The sequence below is a fragment of the Telmatherina bonti genome (assembly GCF_933228915.1).
Source record: "Telmatherina bonti genome assembly, chromosome: 22".
NCBI lineage: Eukaryota > Metazoa > Chordata > Actinopteri > Atheriniformes > Telmatherinidae > Telmatherina > Telmatherina bonti.
In genome coordinates this window covers 22992235-23016437 of record NC_136631.1, presented here as the reverse complement: position 1 = coordinate 23016437, position 24203 = coordinate 22992235, and the positions used below count along the sequence as shown (strand labels likewise).

Below are 24203 nucleotides of genomic sequence, written 5' to 3'. Positions count from 1 at the left end.
AATGTCAAACCCATTACATAATCCCCTGAGCTGTATTATTACAAGCATATGGCTCAAACAAAATGCACACTGCAATGGAGCAAGAACATACGCAGACTTACTTACTGTCAAATAGCTTAGTTCACAGTACAAAATGTAAGGTATGCAGCTGTGCAGTTATTTAAAACAGGAAACCAAACTCCTAAATACCTTAAGGTTAAAACTTTTAGTGTCTGAAAACCATTAAGAACTACTTAGGAATAACAATTTCTGGCAAAGAGATAATAGCTTAATAGATCCTGCTGAAAGTAGTTCTTCTCAAAACAAGCAATAACTGTTTATTAACCACCGTATTATATATTTGTATATTGTATTTTAACCAGGGCAACGAGTCATCCAAGTCAAGAAGTATTAGCAATTTCTTGTTCAATAAACCATACGTTATTTCAAGGTTTCAACAAAAGACAGACACTACATATCTGCTACCTTTACTGTGTTAAAGAAGAAATGTCACTGAGTGTCTGCTTCAAACTGATTTAGTCACCCAGCTTGAGGCAAGAACAAAGCAGTGTAAAAGCTATGAAATGTGGATATCAAATGGGTGGCATCATTTATGGCAAAATAAACTGTTCAGGAGTATTTTGAGCAAAGAGAATTTCTTCCTTATGAGCCGCAACACAGAGCACTTGTTTTATCATTCAAACAGGGGTGAATGTGTATTGATGAGCACAAATATTAAAATAACCTAAAAAATGTTAGATTTTGACCCAGTGCTATCGCGTAACAAGACGTGGTGGTAAATTATTTTTATGTTCATGGATTGAGGGGCTGGGACCTAAGTAAGACACCCTGGGATCCTCAACTGAAGTAAGAATTGGGGATGTCATCCGTCTCTTTCACTACATCACAAAAAGAAAGAGTTGTACATGACAAAATAGCATTTGCTTGAATGCTAATACCCAAAGGCTCCCAGTGGAATTCGTGGAAAATGAGTTGGATGACTATAGCAATAGCAATGAATCTATATAGTCTTTGGAAAAGTAAATACCTGGAGTGAAACCTTACTTTTACACACTCATCAGGACAGGAGATATACTGTGTTCTTCCCAAATGAATATTATGTGTAAATATCTGTAAATGTGTTTGTGTATTTTTTATTTTTAAAAAAAAAAAAATTTTTGAAAATCGACATGATCCCATTGAAGGATCCAACAAAGCATCGCTTATTATTTATGTGCAAAAATTGTAGGCGTTCTAACCAATTTCCAATTTTCAGTCTAAAAAAATGCATGGCAGGGTCTCAAAATCTGTTACCATAATAAATCTGTGCAGAAGTGATCCTTCTCCAGATGGTTTGAAAATAGGTACAAAATAGGTTCTGGCAAGTCTCTTATTAACCTCTGTTAAATTGTTCCAATCAGAGAGTTTGCCTAACACAAACCATAGATGCATTTATGGAATACTTACCTTACTTCTGATTGTTGACGTTATATCTCATGTGTGACAAAAATTATACATATGCCAACTATCAAAAACTGAAATTATTTCATTTGCCTTGAAGTGGCTCCAATTTGTAATTTGACATACTTTGAAAATGGTGGATGTCAAAAAAGCGGGCAACCATCAGTAAACTAAAACCTTATGATCTCCACATGTATCATATTAAATGAACACAGTAATATGTGTCATTGCATTTATCAAAAACATGACCAAAGATATTGTTTACTTTTCTCTGCGGGCTAAATTAACTGTGATTTGTGCAGTACTGAGTTAAGAGACTGTGAGGTGAAAAGGGATAAATTGGCAGGGAAGCAGGAAGAAAGCCTTCATGAGAAATCACATGGCTGACTGTAAACAAAGCAGTTATGCAACAACCTAAGATTCATGCAACAGCCAGGAGACACTATGACCCGCTACCATCACCGTGCAGGGTGAGCTGCACAGGGGTCAGTGAAGAGGGGAGCTGCGACTTAAGCTGGTGGAGCCCATCCCCCCTGATGTTGACTCACGTTTCCCCGCTCAGTGTTGCCTGCTTCCCGCACGGAAGGGGGCGGGAAGGGGGGGAAAAAAAGCGCCATAATAATCTTGAAAAACATGCATGGCTCCATCCTGCAGTTTTAAACGAAAAACATCAACTTGCTATCATTAACTAAAAATAAGCAACCTGTTCGTTATTTTACTGGGGGGCGGGGGGGAGTCCTAAAACTTAAAAGGCAAGAAGCTAGGATTCTGGTGTTAACACAGGAAAAAAGTAGTAAGAATGTGCACATTAATATCTCACGTTGTGCATGTCTACGTGTGCATTGAACACATCTGGCAGCTGCTGGAGAACAGTGCCAACAACAATGTGACAAGTCGCATTTGAGCTGACGACAAAACCAAACCACAGAAAGCACCGCTTAACAGGAAGGCAACACTGTACATGCACATAACGCGGTGTAATTGAGAGAAGGTGATGCTCTGAATGCTGCCTGCAAAGAGCAAGAAAACACGTCACACAGCGTGGCTCTTTATTTGTTGACAAGACTAACTCCAGCAGCGGAGGGAAAACGATGGCAAAAAATAAAAAGGTCGAGTCTGCGACAACCACTTGCCCTTCTAGCAAGTTGTCTTACCGAAATTATGGGGCTAGCTGAAAGGCTAATAGCTCTGCTAGGCTATAATGTAACTCAGGAAGAGAGAAAGCACATTCACCTCCGTTAGCCGCTAGCGCCCATCCCCCAACCAACCAGTCTTCCCTGTCTGTCCACCATCTTTAATCTGTGCTCCGTCTCCCTTCCCACCGCACAAAACACGACAAAAACACAAGACACTCACCTTTAACGACCATCGCCAAATCGATTACCACTTTCCAAAATATACAATCGATTTTCGTTTTAATATTGTTGGTATATTTATATTGAAAATTGGCCGTGCGAGCGGAACCGCGCCTTCAGAGAAGAGCAGCAATCCTAAACCGCCATCTGGTGGTATTTTCCTCTCTGTGATGCAGCGGGAGCGGCGCAGCCTCAGACCGAGACACAGCTGCCCCCTGGCGGACACACTGCGCTGCGGCGGACACGCGCCCCGGGTGCGAGTATGGGGAAGGGAGGGATCTGGGACCCCCGCAAACACAACAGTGACGGGGACGCGCACAGGAACAGAAAGACTCCCCCCTTTATGTTCTGTTTAATTAATGAATTTGTAAGGTTGTCAGGAGGAAACAGTATGTCCTGAGAGTATTACAATTACCATCAAACACGCACAAAAACATTATTGTTTAGATAGTAAACACATTACAACATACAATTCATCTATAATGCAAACATTATGTAACAGTGGGCTCCTGAGCACAGACGTGGAAAGGGTCTCCTCTTATGTGAAACATCAGACATTGACGCATGTATTACATACAATGTACAGCTGGTTTTTATTTTTTTATCTCAAGCTTGAGCTTTGTATAATTTTGCTTCACTTTTTAAAACATCTTTTTTATTTAGCACACTTCAATAAATAGCTGAATGCAACTTCTCATTATAATAATTTCATCTGTGGTAAACATAAATCTCATCCCATGATGTCAATTTGTACCCATTTTACTCAGTAAATATGTTTTATTGTGTTTTTGTTGTATTTAATCATTATTATTATTATTATTATTTTAGCTCTTTCTGGTTGCTTCATACTTTATGTTGATCATTTTAGCATTATGTTTCTCTTAATATCTTGATTTTGGGTTTTGTTTGTGTTACATTTGGCTTATTTTCTGCCCTGCAATATTACATGTGCCACTATTTTGTTCCATTTGTTGTAATTTTGCAGCTCTTTCAGACCTCATTTCTGTTTTTATCTCAGTCTATCTAACTATTCATTCTAAAGTATCAAAATCTAAACAATGACTTCTTTCCTAACATTAAAATGTACTTGTTCGCATCTGTCATATATTTGATAAACATAACTGAAAGTAATCCCAACTGATACTAGAAACCGGATTAAAAAATATACTCTTTGAAGACCTGCAGCTTATCGATAAGTTAGATGTATAAATCTAGTTACAGAGAACACTGAAAAATGTACAAAAGTGTTTTGATTTTATCCAGCCAGCTATCCAAAAAATAACTAGATTTAATTCATTATTGTACAGGACATAGATGGAATACATGCTGTAGCATACGCTGTAAAAAACTGCATGATTATCAGTGCTCTTTTCTTTATTTTTACATTACAAGTTTAAAGTTTGGACATACTTTCCCATTGGATTTAATGAAAAAATGTGTTCAAACCTTGGATTGGTAGTGTATATGTCAAACCAATCACTTTTTGATGTGAGTGAATGTTTAAAAAATATGATTGATCAAAGATATGACTGATCAAAACAATAATGATAATAAAAATGACACGTTTGCTTTGCAAACATGTATGCATCAATATCAATTATTTTTAACCCATGAATTTGCCTTTCCCTTCCACCATATGTGGAAAGAGAGATCAAAAGAAAAATAATGAGCTTGAGCACAAGGCTGAAATCACTTGCCAGGACCCAGGGCTGAGATTGGATGTGCATAAACCCAATAACAGAGGTTGGATATGCTCACATTACTCACTCCAGCTCACTATGGCTTGATAGGGAAGGAGGTAGAGACAGCCAGGGAAAGCAATGACTTCGGTTAATTATATTACTCCCATTTCAGAGTCATTAAGTGGATATCAAACACTTGCATTACCACTGTGCCTGTTCTTCTGTTAGAGAAAGTGAACAAAGAAAGGCTGATATAAATTCAGCAGTGCCCACCTTTTTTGCTATCTTTGAAATAGATAAGGCATTGATGCATGCTTGTGCACTCACAAACACAAACACACACACACAAATGTTCTTGGTGATGTTTCATCTGATGGATGCAATGTTGTTTGCCATAGCAACAGCACGTTTGGACCCTAGAAACTGCTGCCAGATCCTCCCTTCAGGTTATTATTTTTTTCAACATACAGATGAGATAACTTTATTATTCTTGAACAGGGAATATAATGAGGAGTTCAACAGGTTCTATGTGAAAAATGACCTAAAATGTCAAAAGAAAATACATATACTGTAACAATGAACTTTCATAGAAATTCTCTGTAGTTTTGGAATCAATGTTATTAAAAGTTACTCAAAGATCAGAATAAAGATAGTGACACAAAATAATCACTGTAAGTCAGTCTTATATTAAATTATGTGTTTGTAGATTTTCAGTTTATGATGTTCCTGCTTCAGCATCAATCTGTGTCGTTCCAAGCCCGGTTAAAGGCCATTTTAGACAGACTCACTGATGTACAGACACCACCCACATATCATCAGTTCCTCTTTTGATCCTAACTAGTGAAATGATTCACATCTCATGTCATTATAATTAAACATACTTTTTAAATATCTGTTGCAAAAGAAAACATGCAGAGAAACAAGAACATTTTACATTTCAGCAGCTCCATGTTGTATGGATGATTATTTATGGAAAAGGACAAGAAAAACTTGAATTCTCAGCTCAGTTCTCAAGCAAAGTACTCCTAAGAAAATGCTCTTCTTTGCAAAACACATTGTTCCATTAAAAGCTTTGAATTACAAGATAACCACTTCAAAATACCAATGTGCAGACAGCAACTGTGTCTGGAAAGAACAAAGGAAAATATGAAAGTCTAGAAAGTTTTACTGATGAAATTGGTAAAAGTGCTTTGGGACTTTAATTATATTTGTAAATATATGAATGAAATGCTAATATGTTGCTTTTTTACAAAAAAAATAAATAAAAGAAAAACATGTTTTTACTGTAATCGACTCAAGCAAGATCACTGGCTAAAGGAAACTCCACAAACAAACAAAAAAAACCTAATTCTTCTTAAAGTCTGCAAATTGAACTTAAAAACACTCATTTTTATTACTCACAGTTTAAACACATAGTGTAATAAAAACCCATGATGAATTAAAATAGCAGTTGTCAAGAATTAATGTGATAAATGGTTAAAGGTGGCAACAGGCAGAGGTCATAAATACTTACTAGAGTATGCACTGATAACCAGATAAAAAACAACCACATGGGGGAAAATTTGACAAAAATACAGAAATTAATATGAGAAATCCAAATAAAAAAAATTGAAGAGGCTTAAAACACAGTGCAATACAACATTGTGACAGCAAACATAACCAGCACTTAAAGATGAGTATCAACCATTCAAACAGCACTATTTGGTGGAGGCCTGGAACACAACACAAAACAACCCACCAGGCACACAATCTGTTCCAAACGTCATGAGACAAAAGGTTACAAAAGACATGAACAGCTCAGATCTTTTGGGGCCACTGTCCTGCATGTTTTTGATCTTTCCATGTTTCAGCAAGCTTATTTCAAACTGGGTCATTGTGCAGAACTTGACAACAGTCTATTGGATCCCTTTTATTAGAGTCAGATGTATGGCGGTAACAGAAACCTGCGACACAGGTAAAAGTCAGTCACAGCTGCAACCTGCTCCAAGACCCACAGACAAAAGATCACAGGTTACTGGTTTGTCCTGGTATTTGGAGTAGGAGTAGAAGGAGATAAGGCTTAGCTGGACATCCAGAAACAAGAGGGACACTACAGATGACACTACCACATAAATGACATTGCATAAATGATATAATCATTCTTATGATGTACAACAACCTTCAAAGTCAGGTAAATATCAGAGCTTTTGTCATTAGACGTGTGATCATTTCCTGAGGCATACTGTGTCCTCCATTTTTAAGATTTCAGGGTTGGTATTGCTTCTAAAAGTCTTTAAACTGGCTCACAACACTGACACTGCAGGAACCATCTTACTCTTACATTATAATTTTACATTCAGTCATAAAAGCAAGTATCTTCAGACAAGTCAAAGAAAAGCTGTCTGTCTGTTCAGGGTGTGTTCCCGTCTGTTAAAAGTGCTTTTCTCTGGCTCCCCTAGCTTTTTATCCCTCCCTCTGCCTTTATCTTAGAAATTAAATCTCTCCCCCATTTAACCGTAATTGGTTGACACTTGCTCACATTGATGCAAATCTGCTTTATAATAAAACCCCTTCCAGTATTTCCTTGAGAGACTACACCTTACTTTCTTTAATGCTGCAATCTTTTGTTATGTAACCAGCAGACGTCTGTGCCGGGTTCCCATTGTCCCAGTTTTCAGCTGAGAAGAGAAACTGTTGTATACATGTGTGCATACGAAACACTCCTGTGTTAATGCACATGCAAAACACTCCCAATCACAGCATCCAGCATAATCTGTAAACTTTTTTCTGGGACTGTATCCATGGAAACAGATGCTGTCTAGTGTAACATCAGTAAAGAAACTCTGTTTTTAGACAATAAAAGCAGTGGATTGTCACTCCAGTAAAAAAAAGGAAAACCTCAACATGTGAGCGAACATCTTTGGAAAGCCTCAAGTGTTTCTTGATGGTGATAATGTCACCACTCTCTTTGATTTAGGATGGCACACAATCGTTTGAGTAATGTTATTCTTCATCTTTCTGTGGGACTGTTGACTAACGACGAGATTTACAGTACAACACCTGTTCTTGCCTGTGAGCCTGTCACATTTTTTTTTTTTTTCTGACCTTGCCAGTAGTGTTTTACTCCTGAGGCTATTCTTTTCAAACCCACCTCCTCTTTGATGCTCCTCTTTCCCCATGTGCCTCCCGCTTGCCTCCTCTTCTCCTGCACTGGCTGCCCCCACCCTCTCTTTTTTTCTTTCTGCAACTGTGCTGATGTAAAATGTATGAGAAGTAGGGCGCCATGTTAGCGTGAGAGAGAAAAAACATCAACAACAAAAACAAAACTAACATAACAGTTCATTATGTCCCTACTTGTGAACCAGGAAGTCATCATCCTTCACCTCCCTCACTGACACACACACACTGATGGCAGTGACAACAGTGGATACAACCAATGTTTTTCTGCTGCAGTGCATCCTCATCTTAATCACAGCAGGAGGGATTTTTTTAAAAGTAATTTTTCCTCTTCACACTGGTGGCCGATTGATGTATGTGTCCTGTCTGCCACTTCGCCTGACTTATTTCTGCTCTCATCAGCTGCTGCTGTAATGAGAAAAGACCTTCAGACATCCATAGAATCCAGCTCTGAATAATGATAACCTGATCATGGTTCAGATCTGTCCAGGGTGTAGCCTGCATCTGATAGCCACTGGGATAAACTCCAGACCTTCCACAATCCTCCAATGGAATAAGTAGGAACAGAAAATAGTAAGGTGGATCGGTGGTCATGGTTCATAAACAGCCAACACCCAAAAGAAATACAAAATCCCTTGAAAAAGAAAGAATTTTATTTGTTATTTAAGTTAAACTAAACTCCAACTTTAGTTTCTTATCAATTGTGACAGACATATTGATATTACCATGATACACAACATCATGTGTTCATATGTATCCACATGTGTAAGAAGACCAGTAAGAAATTTAAACAGCAAAGGGAGAATACAGAAAACAGTTTCCCTCTCTGCTGCTTCTCCTTCACCTCACTCCATAAATAATTTCTTCCTTGCCCAAAGATGAAGCGCAAGAGAGGCAGCAGAGAAACTGGTTGACTTGCTTTAACAAAAAAAAAAACCCTCTCTGCCTCCTACTTTCACTCTACTCCTCACCACTTTCTCCCTGCTGTCAGCTCATCTCCACTTTCCTCAGCAATATTCTCATCACGGCAAGTCACTAACCCCCCCCCCTAGAGGCTGCACCTTTCATGTGGGATGTGATGGAGCTGTTCCCAAAACCTGCAGAGCAGTCGATTGGGTTTAAACAGCATCCCAAATAGCTTGGTCCGATGCACTTTTATTCACTGTAACCATGGAAACACTGGGCGTTTCACCTCATCCACAGAGAATACGTTTAAGATGGATGTATAAGTAAAGAAAGAAAGAAAGTGTAGAAAGACTTACTGCAAAACAATACAAATGAGGACACAGATTAATTTGCTGTAACTTCCATTTGTTAATGCTAAACATTTAATAGAGTTTAAGAAAATATACACACACACACACACACACACACACACACACACACACACACACACACACACATATATATATATATATATATATATATATATATATATATATATATATATATATATATATATATATATGTACATACATATATATAAAAAAAAAACAAAAAAAAAAACAAACATTCATGCACCTGTCATTACAAAGCAAAGAACGACAGTGTAAATTGTAAATTTACCAATACAGACATTTTTACTGGTAAGAATCTAGCGATTCTTTTGGTACAGCAGCCAGTTAAATTAAAAAATCTATCAGATTACATTTTGCTCATACTGTGTCTGTTATCCTAAAATGTGGTCTAATAATACTTGATTATCTCTTTCACTTGTCATCCTAAAATTATGGGCATGTGCTGAATTTGATGTTGATGTGGATCTTGTGGATCTTGATCTTGATGATTGTTGGTGACAATCATCTTATATTAAATACCAGCAAACAAAAGAGATGATTGTTGACTTCAGGAGGAACAAGAATAAACAAAGCACTGTTTCCATCCTGGGAGAGGAGGTGGAGATGGTGGAGGAATACAAGTATCTTGGAGTTCAGCTGGACAACAAACTGGACTGGAAATGCAACACTGACTACATCTATAAGAAAGGTCAGAGCAGACTGTACTTCTTAAGGAAGTTGAGATCTTTTAACGTCTGCACCAAGATGTTGCATATCTTCTATAAGTCTGTTGTGGAGAGTGCAGTCAGCTTTGCAGCCATCTGCTGGGGTAGTAGCATCAGAACCAGAGACTTGAAGAGAATCAACAAACTGATCAAGAAAGCTGCTTCTGTGCTTGGAGTAACTCTGGAGCCGCTGGAGCTGATTGTCCAAAGAAGAATGCTGCACAAGCTGATGAAGATGATGGAGGATTCTTCACACCCTCCACAACACAGTGATGAAACAACAAAGTGTGTTCAGTGAGAGGCTTCTTCAGGTCCGATGCAAGACTGAAAGATACAGAAGATCATTCCTGCCAGCAGACATCAGCCTCCAGAACAAGACCTCCTCAAATTAACTATTATTATATACTACAATATTGAATTTCCCTTTGGGGATTAATGAAGTATTTTTTCATTTCATCTCCAAGAGTCTTCCTAGAGTTGGTTTCCATGGCTGACAGCTGGAGGCTTTTTAAAAAAGCAACACAATAGCCTGATCTAACAACAGTTGCGCCTGCTACATTCGACAAAGGTCAATACACTTCAAAACAGCACAGAATACACAGGGGTTATAGCAGCAAAATGTCAAAGCAATTACTGTCAGATGGATGGAAGTATGAGTTTGAGTGTTTGTGAGTCAAAGTGAGGAGGAAGAACAGGAAAAAAAATAGTCCTGAGCCTTCTGAATCTTCACTTTCTTTAATTACTGCACAGTGATTACTGATTACTTTACAGTAATCATCATAAGCAAAATAAAAAAAACCCACATATTTAATATACAGGTAATTACAAGTCTTAAAAATATTTTAAAAATACTTCTTTACATGATGTCAGTTAGCCGTCCGTAAAACAAATAAAATCTGAGACTGCTTCATAGACCAAAAATGATTAATAAGCTTTATTTATCTTGAAACTGAGTGACATTACATTCCACAGACTTACAACAGGCTTCCCTCCTGCTGCCAATGATTTGAGAGATCAGCTCATTGAGGTGGCGCTACAATACCAAAACCACCAAATACTAAGCCATCTCAATAATTACAAAAACACAACAAAGCATAAATATTTACATATACACATCTATAAATGTCCATATATAAATCAATAACTATTTTTGCATCATACTTTGCATAAAACTTTCATTTATCTTTGCTAATTCCCCCTCCTTGTACACATGGTCTGCTCCAATCAGCTCTTAAGCAGGTAAATGGGCCTTCTTCCCTCTTTTAGCTCCTGTGTCCTGCCAAGAAGAGAGAGGTCAGCATCACCTGCTGAACATTTACATTTACACACTTGAACAAAGTAAAAATGTATTGAAAGGTTTTAATATGCAAATACTAATTAAAATTATCTTCACAGAGGAAGAATGGCCAGTCCCCATCTGCAAGCACTCATCAACATTCAACTTTGAACAATTTTCAATAAGACAATCAATCAGTTTGTTTAGTTCTTCTTTCTTTCAACAGCTGCATAAACATCATGAAAGACATGCCCCATTAAAAGGCCACATGCACGTCAACCCCACTTTTTTTTCATTATTGAACACATATGTCTGGTGCTATTTGAAAAAAAAAAAAACTTTCTCAAAAACCTACAAATGGAGGAAGAAATGAAGATCCATAAATTCTGCCACCATTTGCAACTTGCAGGTCATGGTTGGAGGTGAAGCGTAAAATTAAAATGTGACAAATGGACCTTTGAACTTTCATGTGTTAATTGCCAGCAGAGTTTAAAATATTACCCAGCTGCATTATTGGAAATTGCAACTTGGGAGGTTCCAAGTTTTGATATGCAGCCATCCAGAGGAGAGAAAATCTTGCAAATTTCTGCATTTAACCAGTAAACTTGTGTCCCATTTTTGTTCACTGTGAGAATAAATTATTTTCAGGCAATAGTCGTTATTGTATGTGTGCATGTTCCTTTATTCATCAGGGAATTGTCTCTGCATTCTGTTTACAGAAAGAAATTATGTTTTTAGCTGCAAAGTGCAAACCAGTTTTTCTGAACTTTTAAAACTAATTAATGTGGAATCGCTGCTTTACTCTTCCAAAAGGCTAAATCCGCTTGCACAGACTTTTGCATATTGTACCATTGTTGAGGTTTATAAATAAAACCTCATTAACATTTGAAGAAAGGGCCATTAATTCTCACAGAGAAGATGTCAAATAACGCACAGTGTCCCACGCATGCTCAGACGATATAGTTCTCCTCCTCCTCCTCCTGTATCTTTCTCTGATCAGACTGAGGAGGAGCATCTGTATCAGTGATCACAGAGTGATGGACGCGGGCAGCAGGTTCTCATAAAAGCCACATTTATCCCCCCGTGGAGAGAAGTGGTGTGGTGCGTGGATGCCCGGCTGAGGCGCGCCGCGGTGCCCTTGAGGATAGTCAGGACTGCGGCAGGAGAAAGGTGATTAAAAAAAAAAATACTGAAGAGAAGAAGCAGAAGAAAAGGAACAAATGGATGGTAAAAGGTGATGGGGCGTTGGAGGTGTTCAGCAAATGACTGAGGTTGACCGCCGGTGAAGTTCAGTCCGGTTTGTGCCAAAGCAGGTGAGTGGAGGCGTTTTAAACAAGAGCTACGGAACACAACTAACCCACCCGATGCTGCAATTATTACAGAACAGTATGTGCTTTATCACGAAATTAGGCTACACTACGGTCAATACACACCAAAAAGGTGTCGGGGTTCATCCATTCAGCTACCTTGCGCCGATTCGCGAGCGCACGCAGCGGATCGGGAACGCGCTTTTTCATTCAAGAGTTTGACATGGATCACTGGTCGGGCTGTCGTTATACGTTACGACATATGATCATACACTCACACACACACACACACACACACACACACACACACACACACACACACACACACACACACACACACACACACGACTGATGACTACAAAACAAATGCTCATGATGTGTCTGGACAGGAATCTCACACGTGCAGGTGGCGCCTGACACCATCGGAAAAAACATGGTTGCTACAATGTTTTAGGATGCCAGTTTAACTGTTTCTGACTGTAGCCTATCCCCACGGCGTTGTACTGTGGCTAAGTCAGTCCCATGTCTGCTTGTGTGTATGATAGTGTCTGTGCTCCATCCCTCTGGCGTCAGAGGGGCGCAACACCGAGAAACATAACCTTGAGAACAGCATCTCACATCAGCCCAAGGCATGTTGGAAACATACAATCCTCTACTGGAGACAGCTTAAATCACATCTAATGAGTCAGACTTAAACTATCAACTTTGACAGCTCTGTAATGCCATCTAATTATTACAGCAGCACCATCTACAAACTGATTGAGGTATAAATAGCCTATATCATATAAGCCATTTAAGCCTCTACAGGATGTTTATCAAATTAAATGTCCTATATATGCAAATACCAGCATCCTGCTGTTTTTCCCCCTCAAATTTGATCAAAAGTGCACACTCTGGAAATCCATACTTCATCTGCTGCTGTTATCACACTGTGCAGGTGTGCTGCTGTCTCGTAACAGCTCACCATCTGGTTGTATAAGGTGTAAAATAAGCTCTTCAGAGTAAAGCAGCGGTGGAAGCAGCAGCATTGCGGAGGCAGGCTGCATCATCAAGCACAGTTATCTGACTGGGAGCAGAAGCTTGAAACAGGAACATTTTGATCACTTCTTACTTTTTTCACAAGGCAAGCAGCCGACGGTGTTATGGATAGCCTGAAAACAAAGAATAATTTTCCAGCCTTTCACTGGTGTAACTTCTCACTTGCACTCAAGTCAGATTCATCATGTGTCACTATTTTACTATAGGCAACATTAAATTTAGAACAGAGCTGTCAGATTGGATGCAAGTCTACAATTTTGTGTACTTGGTGTGTGCTTGGATTAACTAAACATACACCTTGCAGCTCTCATACAATGCCTTAAAGTGTTCTTGAAGTGAAAATACACTTGTTTTTACAAAGAACAAAGAATACGCTGCAACTAATTCTTAAATTTTCCCTGAAAATAAAAAAGACTCAATAACCAATGATTGCAGCAACTTTTGTGGTTGCATGAACTACTAGCTTTGACACTGCCCATCAGTCACATCGAACCTCAAGAGAAGCAAGTTAAAATCAGAAATGATGTCCCTTTGTTAGATTACCTTTAGTTATCAGGGATTTTGTTTAGTTGTGTGTCAGTTGTGTTCATGACAGATTTATGAAAATCTGGATTTTGTGCCATTTTTGTTGCACTTGATGATCAGTTTACTAGAATAATATTCCAGTTTGTCCTTTTTTTTTTGATTCAGCATCTTGCAAAATTATTTTAAAAAAGCCATATATGTATATTACTATATAGGCTCTAACTATCCATCCACATTTGATTCATGCTTCCCATTTTGTGTTATGTTTTAAGAAATATATTTTGCTCTAATGATGTTTCTCAAATTCATTTTTGAAAGATACCTATGCGTTAAAAAACAGAGGCAAAATATTGACAATATCCTGATAAAAATAACATTATTTCAACAAATTTGTAGCAGGGAAGGTAGAGTTTTGCACTTGCTCATTTGACAATAAAAACAAAACTCTTAGAGTCCAACATATTTTTATGCAATGCTTATAACTGTCATTTGTAAAATGCATTCAAGCCAGTATCTGTGCAACTTTTGTCAAGCAGGCTGGCTGAGATAGAGAAAAGATAAAATTAAAAGAATGAAACTGAATTTAAAAAAAAAAAAACTTTAATAATCTCCAGAGGGTAATTATGAATGGGCTTAGTAATAATGAACCCTACCTCAAAACACACACTTGTCTAGTTCTTTATCAAAAAATTTCAATACACCTCAATTGGTATAGCTGTTTTTCTGATAAATGATTATTTTCTCATACATGTGCATGTAGGAACAAGAAACCATTCCCAGAGAAACTGGTGGACTCCTATGAAGTGTTTTATTGCCTTAAATGCGGCAGTGTGGATGTGCCTTGTAACATCTTTGACGTCATATTTTGCAGCAGAAGCTGAAAGTTTTCTGTTAGTCATCTGCAGAAGACGCAGGAGAAAAGTTAAACAGAGATAGAGACATGAAAGTGGAGGGGGAGGGAGAATTTAACAAGAATTTAATGGAGAAAGATGTGGTTTTAAATAGATCTTGTACTTGCAGTCAGTTCTATGTATGATACGAGGATTTTTTTTTTTACCAAATTGTGTGTGAGAGGTCAATCGCAAGGGACAGAGGGAGGAAAAAGTCATTAGTGAGACAAGTGCAGATGACAAATGAAGCACGAAGCACTCGCTTATGTAACTGTCATTGCCAACAGACATTTAGTGCCTTTGAAGGTTGCATTAGCCAAGAAGACAGAGACAGCGCAATAAGGCCGCTGCTGTTCTGTATGATTTGGCTAATGTGGATTTAATGTGTTTCATCAAACAGGAAAGAAAAAGCAAACCAATTAATGTGGTAATTGGTCAGCTAGGTAGAGCTTACATAGATTCACTAGCAAACCAGAGGGATGCATGAGAAGATGTGAGTCATAACTATTATTATCTCAGATATTAAAGATATATGAGACATCAAGCAGAATCCTAGAGGGAGATGGCATGACAGAGAGAGAAGCTAGAGGATCTATGTGTTGGAGATGATTGGTGCGTGGTGCTAAAAGTTTTCTGTGTCTCTTACAGGTGTACGTCATCTCAGAAGTTTTACAATGGAGTCCACTCACCTCTTGGGTGGCTCTAAGAAAAGAGTGAAGATCCACCCTCACACAGTCACAGCCAAGTATGCCACACAAACCCCCTACTCCCCCCAACCTGGAGTACATACCCACTTCCCTCAACCGGGGGACGATGGCTATGATGATGCGCCATCTTTTGAGGACTTTGGATCGTTCCTAGAGGAGACGTCTGACAAGAAACGACTGACGGAGAGTAAGAGGTGGCCTCTGACGCTTTTTGGCTCTAAGGACAAGGACACATCCCATAAACTTCAAGCCACCGGTGTAGGGGAGGGGAGTGAGGGGGGAGCCAAAGCAGCAAAGGGATCTGGGAAAGGGGTTGGGGAACAGCTGGCCAGTTTTGGTGAGGCGTCTGTATCTGCATCTCGGGTCACCTGGGTGGGGCTGCTTGGTGCTGCACTGGCACACGGCTGTTTGATTGTTCTCACCCGCCAGGCCTCTGAACGCTTCAGCCTCGGCCCCATGTTTTTGCTTTTTGTGCGCTCCATCGTACAGCTGCTGTCTGTGGCTGTCCCACTGCACAAGGGGGAGAACCCTTTTGGACCAGAGGGTCATCGACTGCGTCTGCTCTGTTACGGCATTGCCTACTCCCTCTCTCTTTGTTGCGCCTACTCTTCCTTAACCTTTGTCTCTCCTGGAAATGGTACAACAACTTGGCGCCTGGCAACCACAGCTCTGTCAGCAACCCTGGCCTTTCTGCTCCTGGAGGAGAGACTTGGATTGGTTGATGGGATCACCATAGCTACAGGGTTGTGTGGTTTGGGCCTTGTGTTACTTCCCACCACAGATGAGAGTAATACAGGTTCGCCTACCGACCCAGTTGAGTTCTGGAGGGGTGCGTTTGGGTGGTCCCTTTCGGCACTTGCAGGGTTGTGGATGGCCTTGGCTCTGGTCGGGTATCGCTCACTGAAAGAGAGGGTGGGAGTTGCCACCGCCTTGTTCACGGTGAGCTGGACAGGCTGCCTCCTCGCTCCGGCCTCTCTGGCGTTACTCCAAGAGGGCTGGTCCTGGCCAGTGAGTGTATCAGCCTGGGGTCTCATCCTGGGTCTGGTTGTCTGTTCAATAGTAGCCTTCCTGGGAATGACGCATGCCCTCACACGACTCCATCCAGCTCTGGTCTCTGCCTCTCAGAGCCTGGAGATACCGGTTGCCATGCTCCTGCATCTGGCTGTTATGCCTTCGGTTCCCACTGCACCTGAAGTGGTGGGGAATGCAATGGTTGTGCTGAGCGTCGGCTGGCTGGTGGCAATGAAGCTGCTTCCCTCTCGAGGTGGTGGGCGGCGCCAGAGGGAGGAGTATGAGGAAATTCTGGACTCACCCATCAAGTAGACAGCTCCTACTTCTTGTTCTTGGTTCCAGTGTACATAAGAGACTGCTAAATGTTTATTCGAGCTTTAACTATTTTGTATTGTTGTTTTTGCTTTTGAGAAAGTGCCAATATTGTGTTGTCTGTTACAGTGACTATGTGATGTGACATTAAAATATCTCTGATGAACTCAGTGCATTCTTGTAGCTACTCCTAATCAGCCCCTTATCCTCTGCAAAAAGTCTGTATTGGCTAGAGTTTTGATAGAATGTAATGTCAGTCACTTTAGCAGCCAGCTCAAGTTTTGCCCATAGATCGATGCCATTCCTGTTTGGTTGCTTTTGGCTGACAGAGAAAAAATACAGAAGCTGGGAAACAATTGAGAGGAGCAATACATACAATGAGAGGAAGACAAATGGAGGAAGAACATGAGATGATGATGGAATTGGCATACAGATATGAAGCAGAGAAAGAAGGAGATTGATGACAGATGACAAAGCACAGATGAAAGGGGTAGAGGATGTAGAACAGAAGCAAGGGCAGAAAGTAAGGCTGATAGTGGCTGGTCATTATGCGGCGTCTGGCCAGCTGGCTGATAAAAACACAGTTATATGCATAGGGAACAGTCATTATGGCTTGCAACTATCCACCAGACATATAAGTGCTGTCGCTCCTTTTTTTTTTTTTTTTTTTTAGGGGTCTCCCCTTTTCTATTTTCCCCCTCATTAGCCTCTCGCATTCCTCTTTCAATGTTGTGCTCTCTGTAAAAAATGAACAACACAAAAACAAGGCATCCATTCATGAACTTCTCTCCACACACTGCATAGACTTTCAGGGTAGTCGAGCGCCAGTGTGTCGTGTTTGCATGCAATCTGGGTATCATTGTGAAACAGGTGTGGCATTAAGCCTGGCCATGGCACATAACTCCTCTTTGCTTCGCTGAATCTTGTTAGGAGTGACATTTAAGAGATAAAACTAAGGCCAGCGGAGAAGTCTGCTGCTGCCTGCAGTTCGTCGCCCAGCTGCAGATTTATAAGGACCATTACATGCAGACATGCATGGACAGGAATGGGCACAAATATTCTTAAACCATGGCAGTAAGACTTTCATGGGTGAAAATGTTTCTGTGATGTCAGTTTGCTGGCATGATTAAACTGTGGTATGGTTAAACTATTCTTTTTGCTCAGTGGTTTAATGTTACTTTTCACTATGTTTACAGATGATCTTAAGATACTCGTTCTTTGCTATTAGTTTACATCTCAGAGGAGTGAGTAGAAAAGTTTACTGGGTTTGTTCTGGTTTTTTTTTGTTTTTTTTAAAAAAAAAAGGATTTTTATACATAAAACATTTGTATTATGCTTAGTCCTCATCTTCATCTTCTGCCTGTCTCCATCTTTGTGTTCTCTTATTTGCTTGATTTTCTCCCCTACATCAATAAAAATTAATCAAAACATAAATATCAATGTATTAAAAATAAATCAAGAGGTAATAAATTAACAATTGGGACATAAAAGAGCTAAAATGTTCAATTATTAACTGTTAAATATATGGAGAGTACCTCTGCAAACAAAGCTGTTGTTTGTGGTTTTCAATAGCTAGCCTGCCTGCATGCAACCACGCTCGTGTGTGTGTATGTGTGTGTATGAGTCTGAAAGAGGGAAGGGCAGCGGTGCAATATAATTCTGGCAGGGTTACACACATCATAAACACTGAACATTGCAAGTTGTGGCCTCTTTGCATTCAGACACCCTTAAAGCAGCTAATGAGCAGAGCAGACCTGCCAAGAATTCTACACAAACCAAAACCTCTGACACACCTTCTTGTGGCTGTGGTATTAGCCGACATCACCACAGTGGTGCACACTGGCATGTGCAGGATGGCAGAAACGCTCAGTCAGAGAGAGACTCAGACAAATGAAAGCGAAGAAAAGAAATGGCTTGAGTTGATTGCTGTGTGGAACGAGGGAGGAAACATTTTCATGAGGGTAATAGGGTTGTTTTATTGATTTTTATTCATTACAGCAAATCCACATTCTTTACAGTCCATTTGAGCTCATTTTCACTAGAAAAAAAACAAAAACAGAACAAGCATCTGTAAAAAAAAAAAAAAAAAAAAGGAGAAAAGGAAAAAGCATATAAAATGAGGATGTGCAAAGTAAAATGTGATCTTCATACAACTTTTGCTTCTAGGCAGTTCATGTATCTCCTCTGTCCTTCCTCAGTGTTCCTGTCTGCTCTATCACTTTGCTCAGCTGCAGGTGAACCCTCTGCAGCTCCGTTGCTATAGCAACCAGAGCCCTTTCCATTGTGGCCATGTCTATAGGTAAAGTCACTTCTTGCTCCTTCAGGCCAGACGTGAATGGTTTTACTCCTGCTGTCCCTGAACTTCCAGGCCTTGGTGTCGGCTGGTTGCCGTTCCTCCTGCCTGCTGTTGCCAATAGCATCGCTTCCTCGAGACGCTTCAGTAGAGCATTTTCCTCATGACCCCTGCGCAGGATCATCTGTAAAGTAGCGTTTATTGTCCTCTCCCTCTCCTCTTCCTCCTCCCGGAGCTTTGTCAAGCTGTGATGCAGTCTCATGCTTGACTGTTCTGCCTGAGCCCTGCACGCTGATACCAAGCTGGATGTGTTCTGCTGGCATGTCCCCTTGGCCAACTTGTCCATTTGCATCCTCAGAGAGTGCATTCCTCCGCAGCAGAGCTCCACAGCTTCCAGCAGCTTGTTCTGCCTCATGTGGGAGTCCTCCAGGGCGATGAAAAGCTTGTCCCAGCGGGTGAAGTCTGCATGGCATGGTCTGGGTTGAGACTCCCCTGTAAATGACAACCACAAGCTCCATTAATAATGCACTCATATAGTCCACTGAAAGGTTATATGACATTACAATATGCCAAAAATAACATTTAATTTATTCATTCACTCATTTTCAGGAACACAACTGTCCAAGAGTAGTCAGATATTTGATATTCTTTAGTTTTTAAAGTTTATGCCTCAATTCAACCATCTCCAGTCATTTTAAGAGTTCCACTGATGAATATTTTTTTCTTACTGTATGAAAACATCTATAAGGTCCTACTCTTGGATGCAGAAGTTTGATATTTGTTATGGCCTTTGGCTGTTTTCAGGGCCTGCCTCCCCAGCATCCCACCTTCTCCATTCCCACATTTAACAAAGAATCTACCTACGGTTCATCTTCTGGCTTGATCCACAGTGGTAGTGAGACCACTGTTTTCCACTCACCTCTACACCAATCAGCCACAGCAGTAGCGAGTAAAGTGACACTGCACACCTTGTTACTGTGCAATATCATACTGGGAAAACCTGCACCCACATAGATGTTCCTTTGACAGCTTCCAAACAATTAAATACTGCAGTCACACTACCCTCATGGCAGAATTCCCCAGAACCCCCCCCTCAGTAGGACAGAAGTGGGCCCTAAAAACAGCTTTAAAAGGGTCTCTACAAGTGATTTGTTCCCCTTATTTTTATGTAAAACACTTTGAATTGTCTTGTACATGAAATGTGCAAAAGAAATAAACTTGCCTTGCCTTAATGGCCAAACTCATCAGACACCATACTGTTAGTTTTACTTTACACCCCCCACCACATTTCCACTGGTTGTTTTTGAGACTACATGAAAACTGACTTTACCTTTTTACTTGTCATGTTCTTGTTTTTTGTCTGATTAAGGGAGCACTGTGCTGACTTTTTTCTTACAAAGAATTAAAGACTATTTTTTTGTCTGAGTATCACAAATCACAAATTAAATTGTTGTGTGGTCTCACTTTAAACAAATCATAAATGAATGATATAAAAAAAGCAGAAGAAATGCTTCACTTTTCTTTTCTTTAAATGTCAAAATTATGTGTAATCATTATTTGAATAAATGATAAAATATTTTTTTGGCTGTCATGGAAACTGGGGGTTATTTCTTCACTGGTCCCTCTGTTGAAACAAGCAGTGTACAAATGAAAGAAAAGGGATAAATAAACAAAACTCACCCTCCTGCTGGTCCTGAGAGATCTCGTTGTCATAGTTGTCTGCATAGTTTCCTTCATATTCAACATCATTCACACACAAAGATGAGCCCAAGGCGCCAAACACACAAAGCACTTGCCAGATCCAGAACACACGCATGACGAAGCTGCGGTACCTGCTTGTCTGTGAGAAAGTTTGGTTTACGCTGAATTTACATGGAAATGTAGGATCAATCCACCAGAATTGCTGTTGCTGCACCCGAACAGCTGCTTTTCTGTCTTATGGAACCCCCTTTCACTTAATGCAAAGCTCTTCTCAACAAACCAACTGGTGTGGGAGCTGACTTATAAACCCTGCAAGAGGGAAGAAGGAGGGAGGGCGCTGAAAAGGTGGGGGGGAGGGTGTGGAGACAGGGTGAGTAAATATCCATGGAGGTAATGTTAAAAGTCAAACTGACAAGGAAATGTGTTTATGAAAGGAAATTCTGGGGAATGGAAAGCAAATTGCAGTAAAAATAGTTGTGCTTGCTTGAAGAAGAATTCATTGTAAACGGGGGCTCATGGTCAACCTAATCATGAAAACAAATTCAGCACTGAGAGAAGTGTAATATCTGAAAGAAAAACACATCAACCTCTGTACAATGACATAACAGAGTATGACTCATCTGCAAATATGCAAATCTCACTGCAGCTTTTACCTTTACATAAGTTTAATTTGTGATTGCTAACCAGTAGGAATGGTACAGCAGCATAGAAACAGACTTTGCAAGTCTGTAAAACTCAAGAAAAAGTACTAAAATCTAAAATTCTTATATTTATATTAAATTATTAAGCTATGATTATTACATAACCTGCCTTCAGACTAGCAGAAGACTAGTAAATTTCTTTTAAAGGCTGTTTTTGCAAAGTAACTTCCTAGTTTATTAAGCTAAAAAGGTCAATAGTTAAATTGCGCTCACTGCATAAACGTCAAGATGTGCGGTTAAACTTTTACTCAAACCTATTTGTAAAGGTTTGAACAGTCATATTTATCCATGTATTATTTGCTTCTTTGATATATAGTACGATTTTGGCCAACAGTTTTCTGAGTTATGGGATTATTTGACAGATATCTAGACCCCATTTTAAAAGCTTCAGGTCTAAGTGATAAAAGAATCTGGAATTTGATATTACTGGATTTTTATTGAGGAAATTCCCATCTAGAAAATGCTTCATTTGGATATCTGATTAGAAGGTTTCAGAAATCCAGTGTTAAATTAAAACTAACATATTGCATTATTTGCAGGGTATAATATTTACCTCAAGTATAGTATAATTAGGATTGCTTTATAAATACTAACATAGTTTCCATGGAACATTTAAATGCACATTTTTGCCTGCCTCTGTAATTTTTCATTGATAAATCAGTCAGTTCCTGCCTGTAGATCAGCTCAAAACTCTGTACCTTTAAACTTCAACACAATCAGTTGAAACTAAATGCCCTTTCTGCTATTAATTATACTTAGTTGCCTGGTGACAGTGTTGATTAACCATGTAGAAGAATTTGAAGTTATTGCATTCTTGGTCAGACGTGTAAACCTTGTTCATATAGACAGAGCACTCTGGTGAACAGGTGCAGGCATTCAGCCGCAGAAGTAGGACATGTCAGGGTCAGAGGAAAAACCCTGACCTCTCTCCCTGCAGACGGTTCTTCACGCTGCACATGTCAGCAGTATGCATGTCTGATCATCTCTGTCTGGGGGGCTATAATTGTAGCAGTTGGAGTAAACCTGGGCGAGGCTGGCAGATTTATATCAGGAAAAGAGACAACCTGCAGGAAGAGCTGGACAGAACAGGTTGGAAGAAGAGGAGAGATGAGCATCATGAGGATTTTTGGGGAGAAATTAAACAGAAGGTTAGGACAAATGTGTTATAAAATTTAAAAAAAAAAAAAAAAAAAAAAAAGTACTTTCCTTGATTAAACAAAAACTTGACTATGAGTGAATTTCCATAACATCAAACTAAACATGATCCAGGAATAAAATAGTGATAAATGAGTATGTTGGAAGTTACAGATGCTACAAGTTTAGTCCCGGTTGCTGTTCTCATCTGGCTCTTTTATATATTCCAGTTATTTTTTACACTCTCTATAGGTCAGCTTTCTATCAGACCATCACATAACTCTGTCTGCTCTGTCTGAGAAGACACATTCATCAGCAGTCGCCAGACGCTGTTTACCACCCCCACCTGCTTACCACACCTACAGTTTAGCTGTCATGCAAAGCACTCCCAGCTGGCAGTGAGGGGGAAGACAAAAAACATGAAGACATGAGAGAAGATGGACGGGCAGAGGGGAAAAGAGATGGTGAGAATGAAAACTTGATTCTATGGCAAGCATTTCTTTCTTCAATTTCTTTCAGAGCAGAGGGAACAAGAAGAAAACAGATGGTGTTGTCTGCCTTTTCCTTCCAAAACCTGGGAATCAAAGGAAAGTGGGACATTGGGTGTTGTTAGCAGAACTCACATTAACTAAAAGCAGCAGACATAAAACAGCAACAGAACCTCACAGATGAACAAACCACATACTAACATGACAAAGACAGCAAACACAGGCCTGTTTATGAGAACTGTGTGGTATTTTTGGGTGTATCTCCATTTGTCCTTAATGTGTAGGATGGGGAGGGAAGGAAACTTTTGAGAAATATAAAAAAAAAATTGAAATGCTGTCAAACAACAGATTTTAACAGAGGCCTTGATGACTTTGCTTTAGCTTTGAACATCTGAACCTTTGTCGATGCAGCGCAGTTTACAGAAATCACTGGGTGTTTGGAAGTTGCTGAAATAGAGGCTGCATGTTTATCTAATTAAGCAGCAGGCTTACTGATTTATTTACTTGCAGCAATAGCAACTTTCCTGATTTCAAATATAAGAATGGAGTACCTCAGTGTCATGAAGTCGGCCCATTTTCATTTTCTCTGCAGGGACATAGATATAAAAATGAGACTTTTGTCATTAGATATTTTATTTCAAAATATATACACCTTTTATTGTAACCTGCTGCTTAAAACTACAAGTAGATTTAATTTAGAGCAATAGCTATATTTTATGTGGTTATCTATCCATCCGTTTTCTTTACTAATTTATTCCAATGCAGGAGTTTTGAGGTATAAAGCGTGCCCAATTAAGCTAACATGCATATCTTTGAACAGTGGGCGGAACACACACATACACAGGAAGAACATGTGAAGCCTGCTATGATATCAGCAATCAAATTCTTCCCATCTATAATGATTATCTCAGATCTAAAACACAATCTTTCGGTGGTCAAATGATGACATTTTTGTTAGTTGTATCAGGTTTTTAAGTCATAGATGTGCACAATAAGATTGATCTTTGTAATTCAGGTTGTCTGCAGTATCTTTTTTTATAAGGACATTCTCTCATTTAAAATATAGAGAATCTAGTGATTACTAGGTAGTAAGTAATCTTTTGATTTCTGCAACAGAACAGAGCCTATCCAAAAAGCTTACTTAATAAAGGCAATGCTATGAGGTCATTGTAAGCATGTAAGCTT

At 39.5% G+C, this 24203-nt stretch overlaps 3 protein-coding genes across 4 annotated transcripts in view; 1 reads left to right on the top strand and 2 right to left on the bottom strand.

Moving 5' to 3' along the window:
* stag1a (STAG1 cohesin complex component a) overlaps positions 1 to 2946 on the bottom strand; it is a 39156-nt gene extending 36210 nt beyond the window's left edge. For both annotated transcript variants that reach the window (XM_079262432.1, XM_079262433.1), the window contains exon 1: positions 2797 to 2946. The gene's annotated coding sequence lies outside the window, so the exon portion shown is untranslated. The remainder of the gene's footprint in view (positions 1 to 2796) is intronic.
* A 12399-nt stretch (positions 2947 to 15345) lies between these two features.
* On the top strand, positions 15346 to 16701 carry slc35g2a (solute carrier family 35 member G2a; the record flags this gene model as incomplete). Its single annotated transcript, XM_079261852.1, has 1 exon — positions 15346 to 16701. One exon carries the CDS (start codon positions 15346 to 15348, stop codon positions 16699 to 16701), a length of 1356 nt encoding a protein of 451 aa, XP_079117978.1.
* A 2008-nt stretch (positions 16702 to 18709) lies between these two features.
* Positions 18710 to 20933, bottom strand: LOC306772350 (uncharacterized protein). Its single transcript, XM_079261789.1, has 2 exons — positions 20675 to 20933; positions 18710 to 19486 (listed from the first exon to the last, which is right to left on the bottom strand). The coding sequence occupies exons 1-2, from the start codon at positions 20808 to 20810 to the stop codon at positions 18873 to 18875; spliced, it is 750 nt and encodes a 249-aa protein (XP_079117915.1). The 5' UTR covers positions 20811 to 20933; the 3' UTR covers positions 18710 to 18872.
* Between the last annotated feature and the right edge of the window lie 3270 nt (positions 20934 to 24203).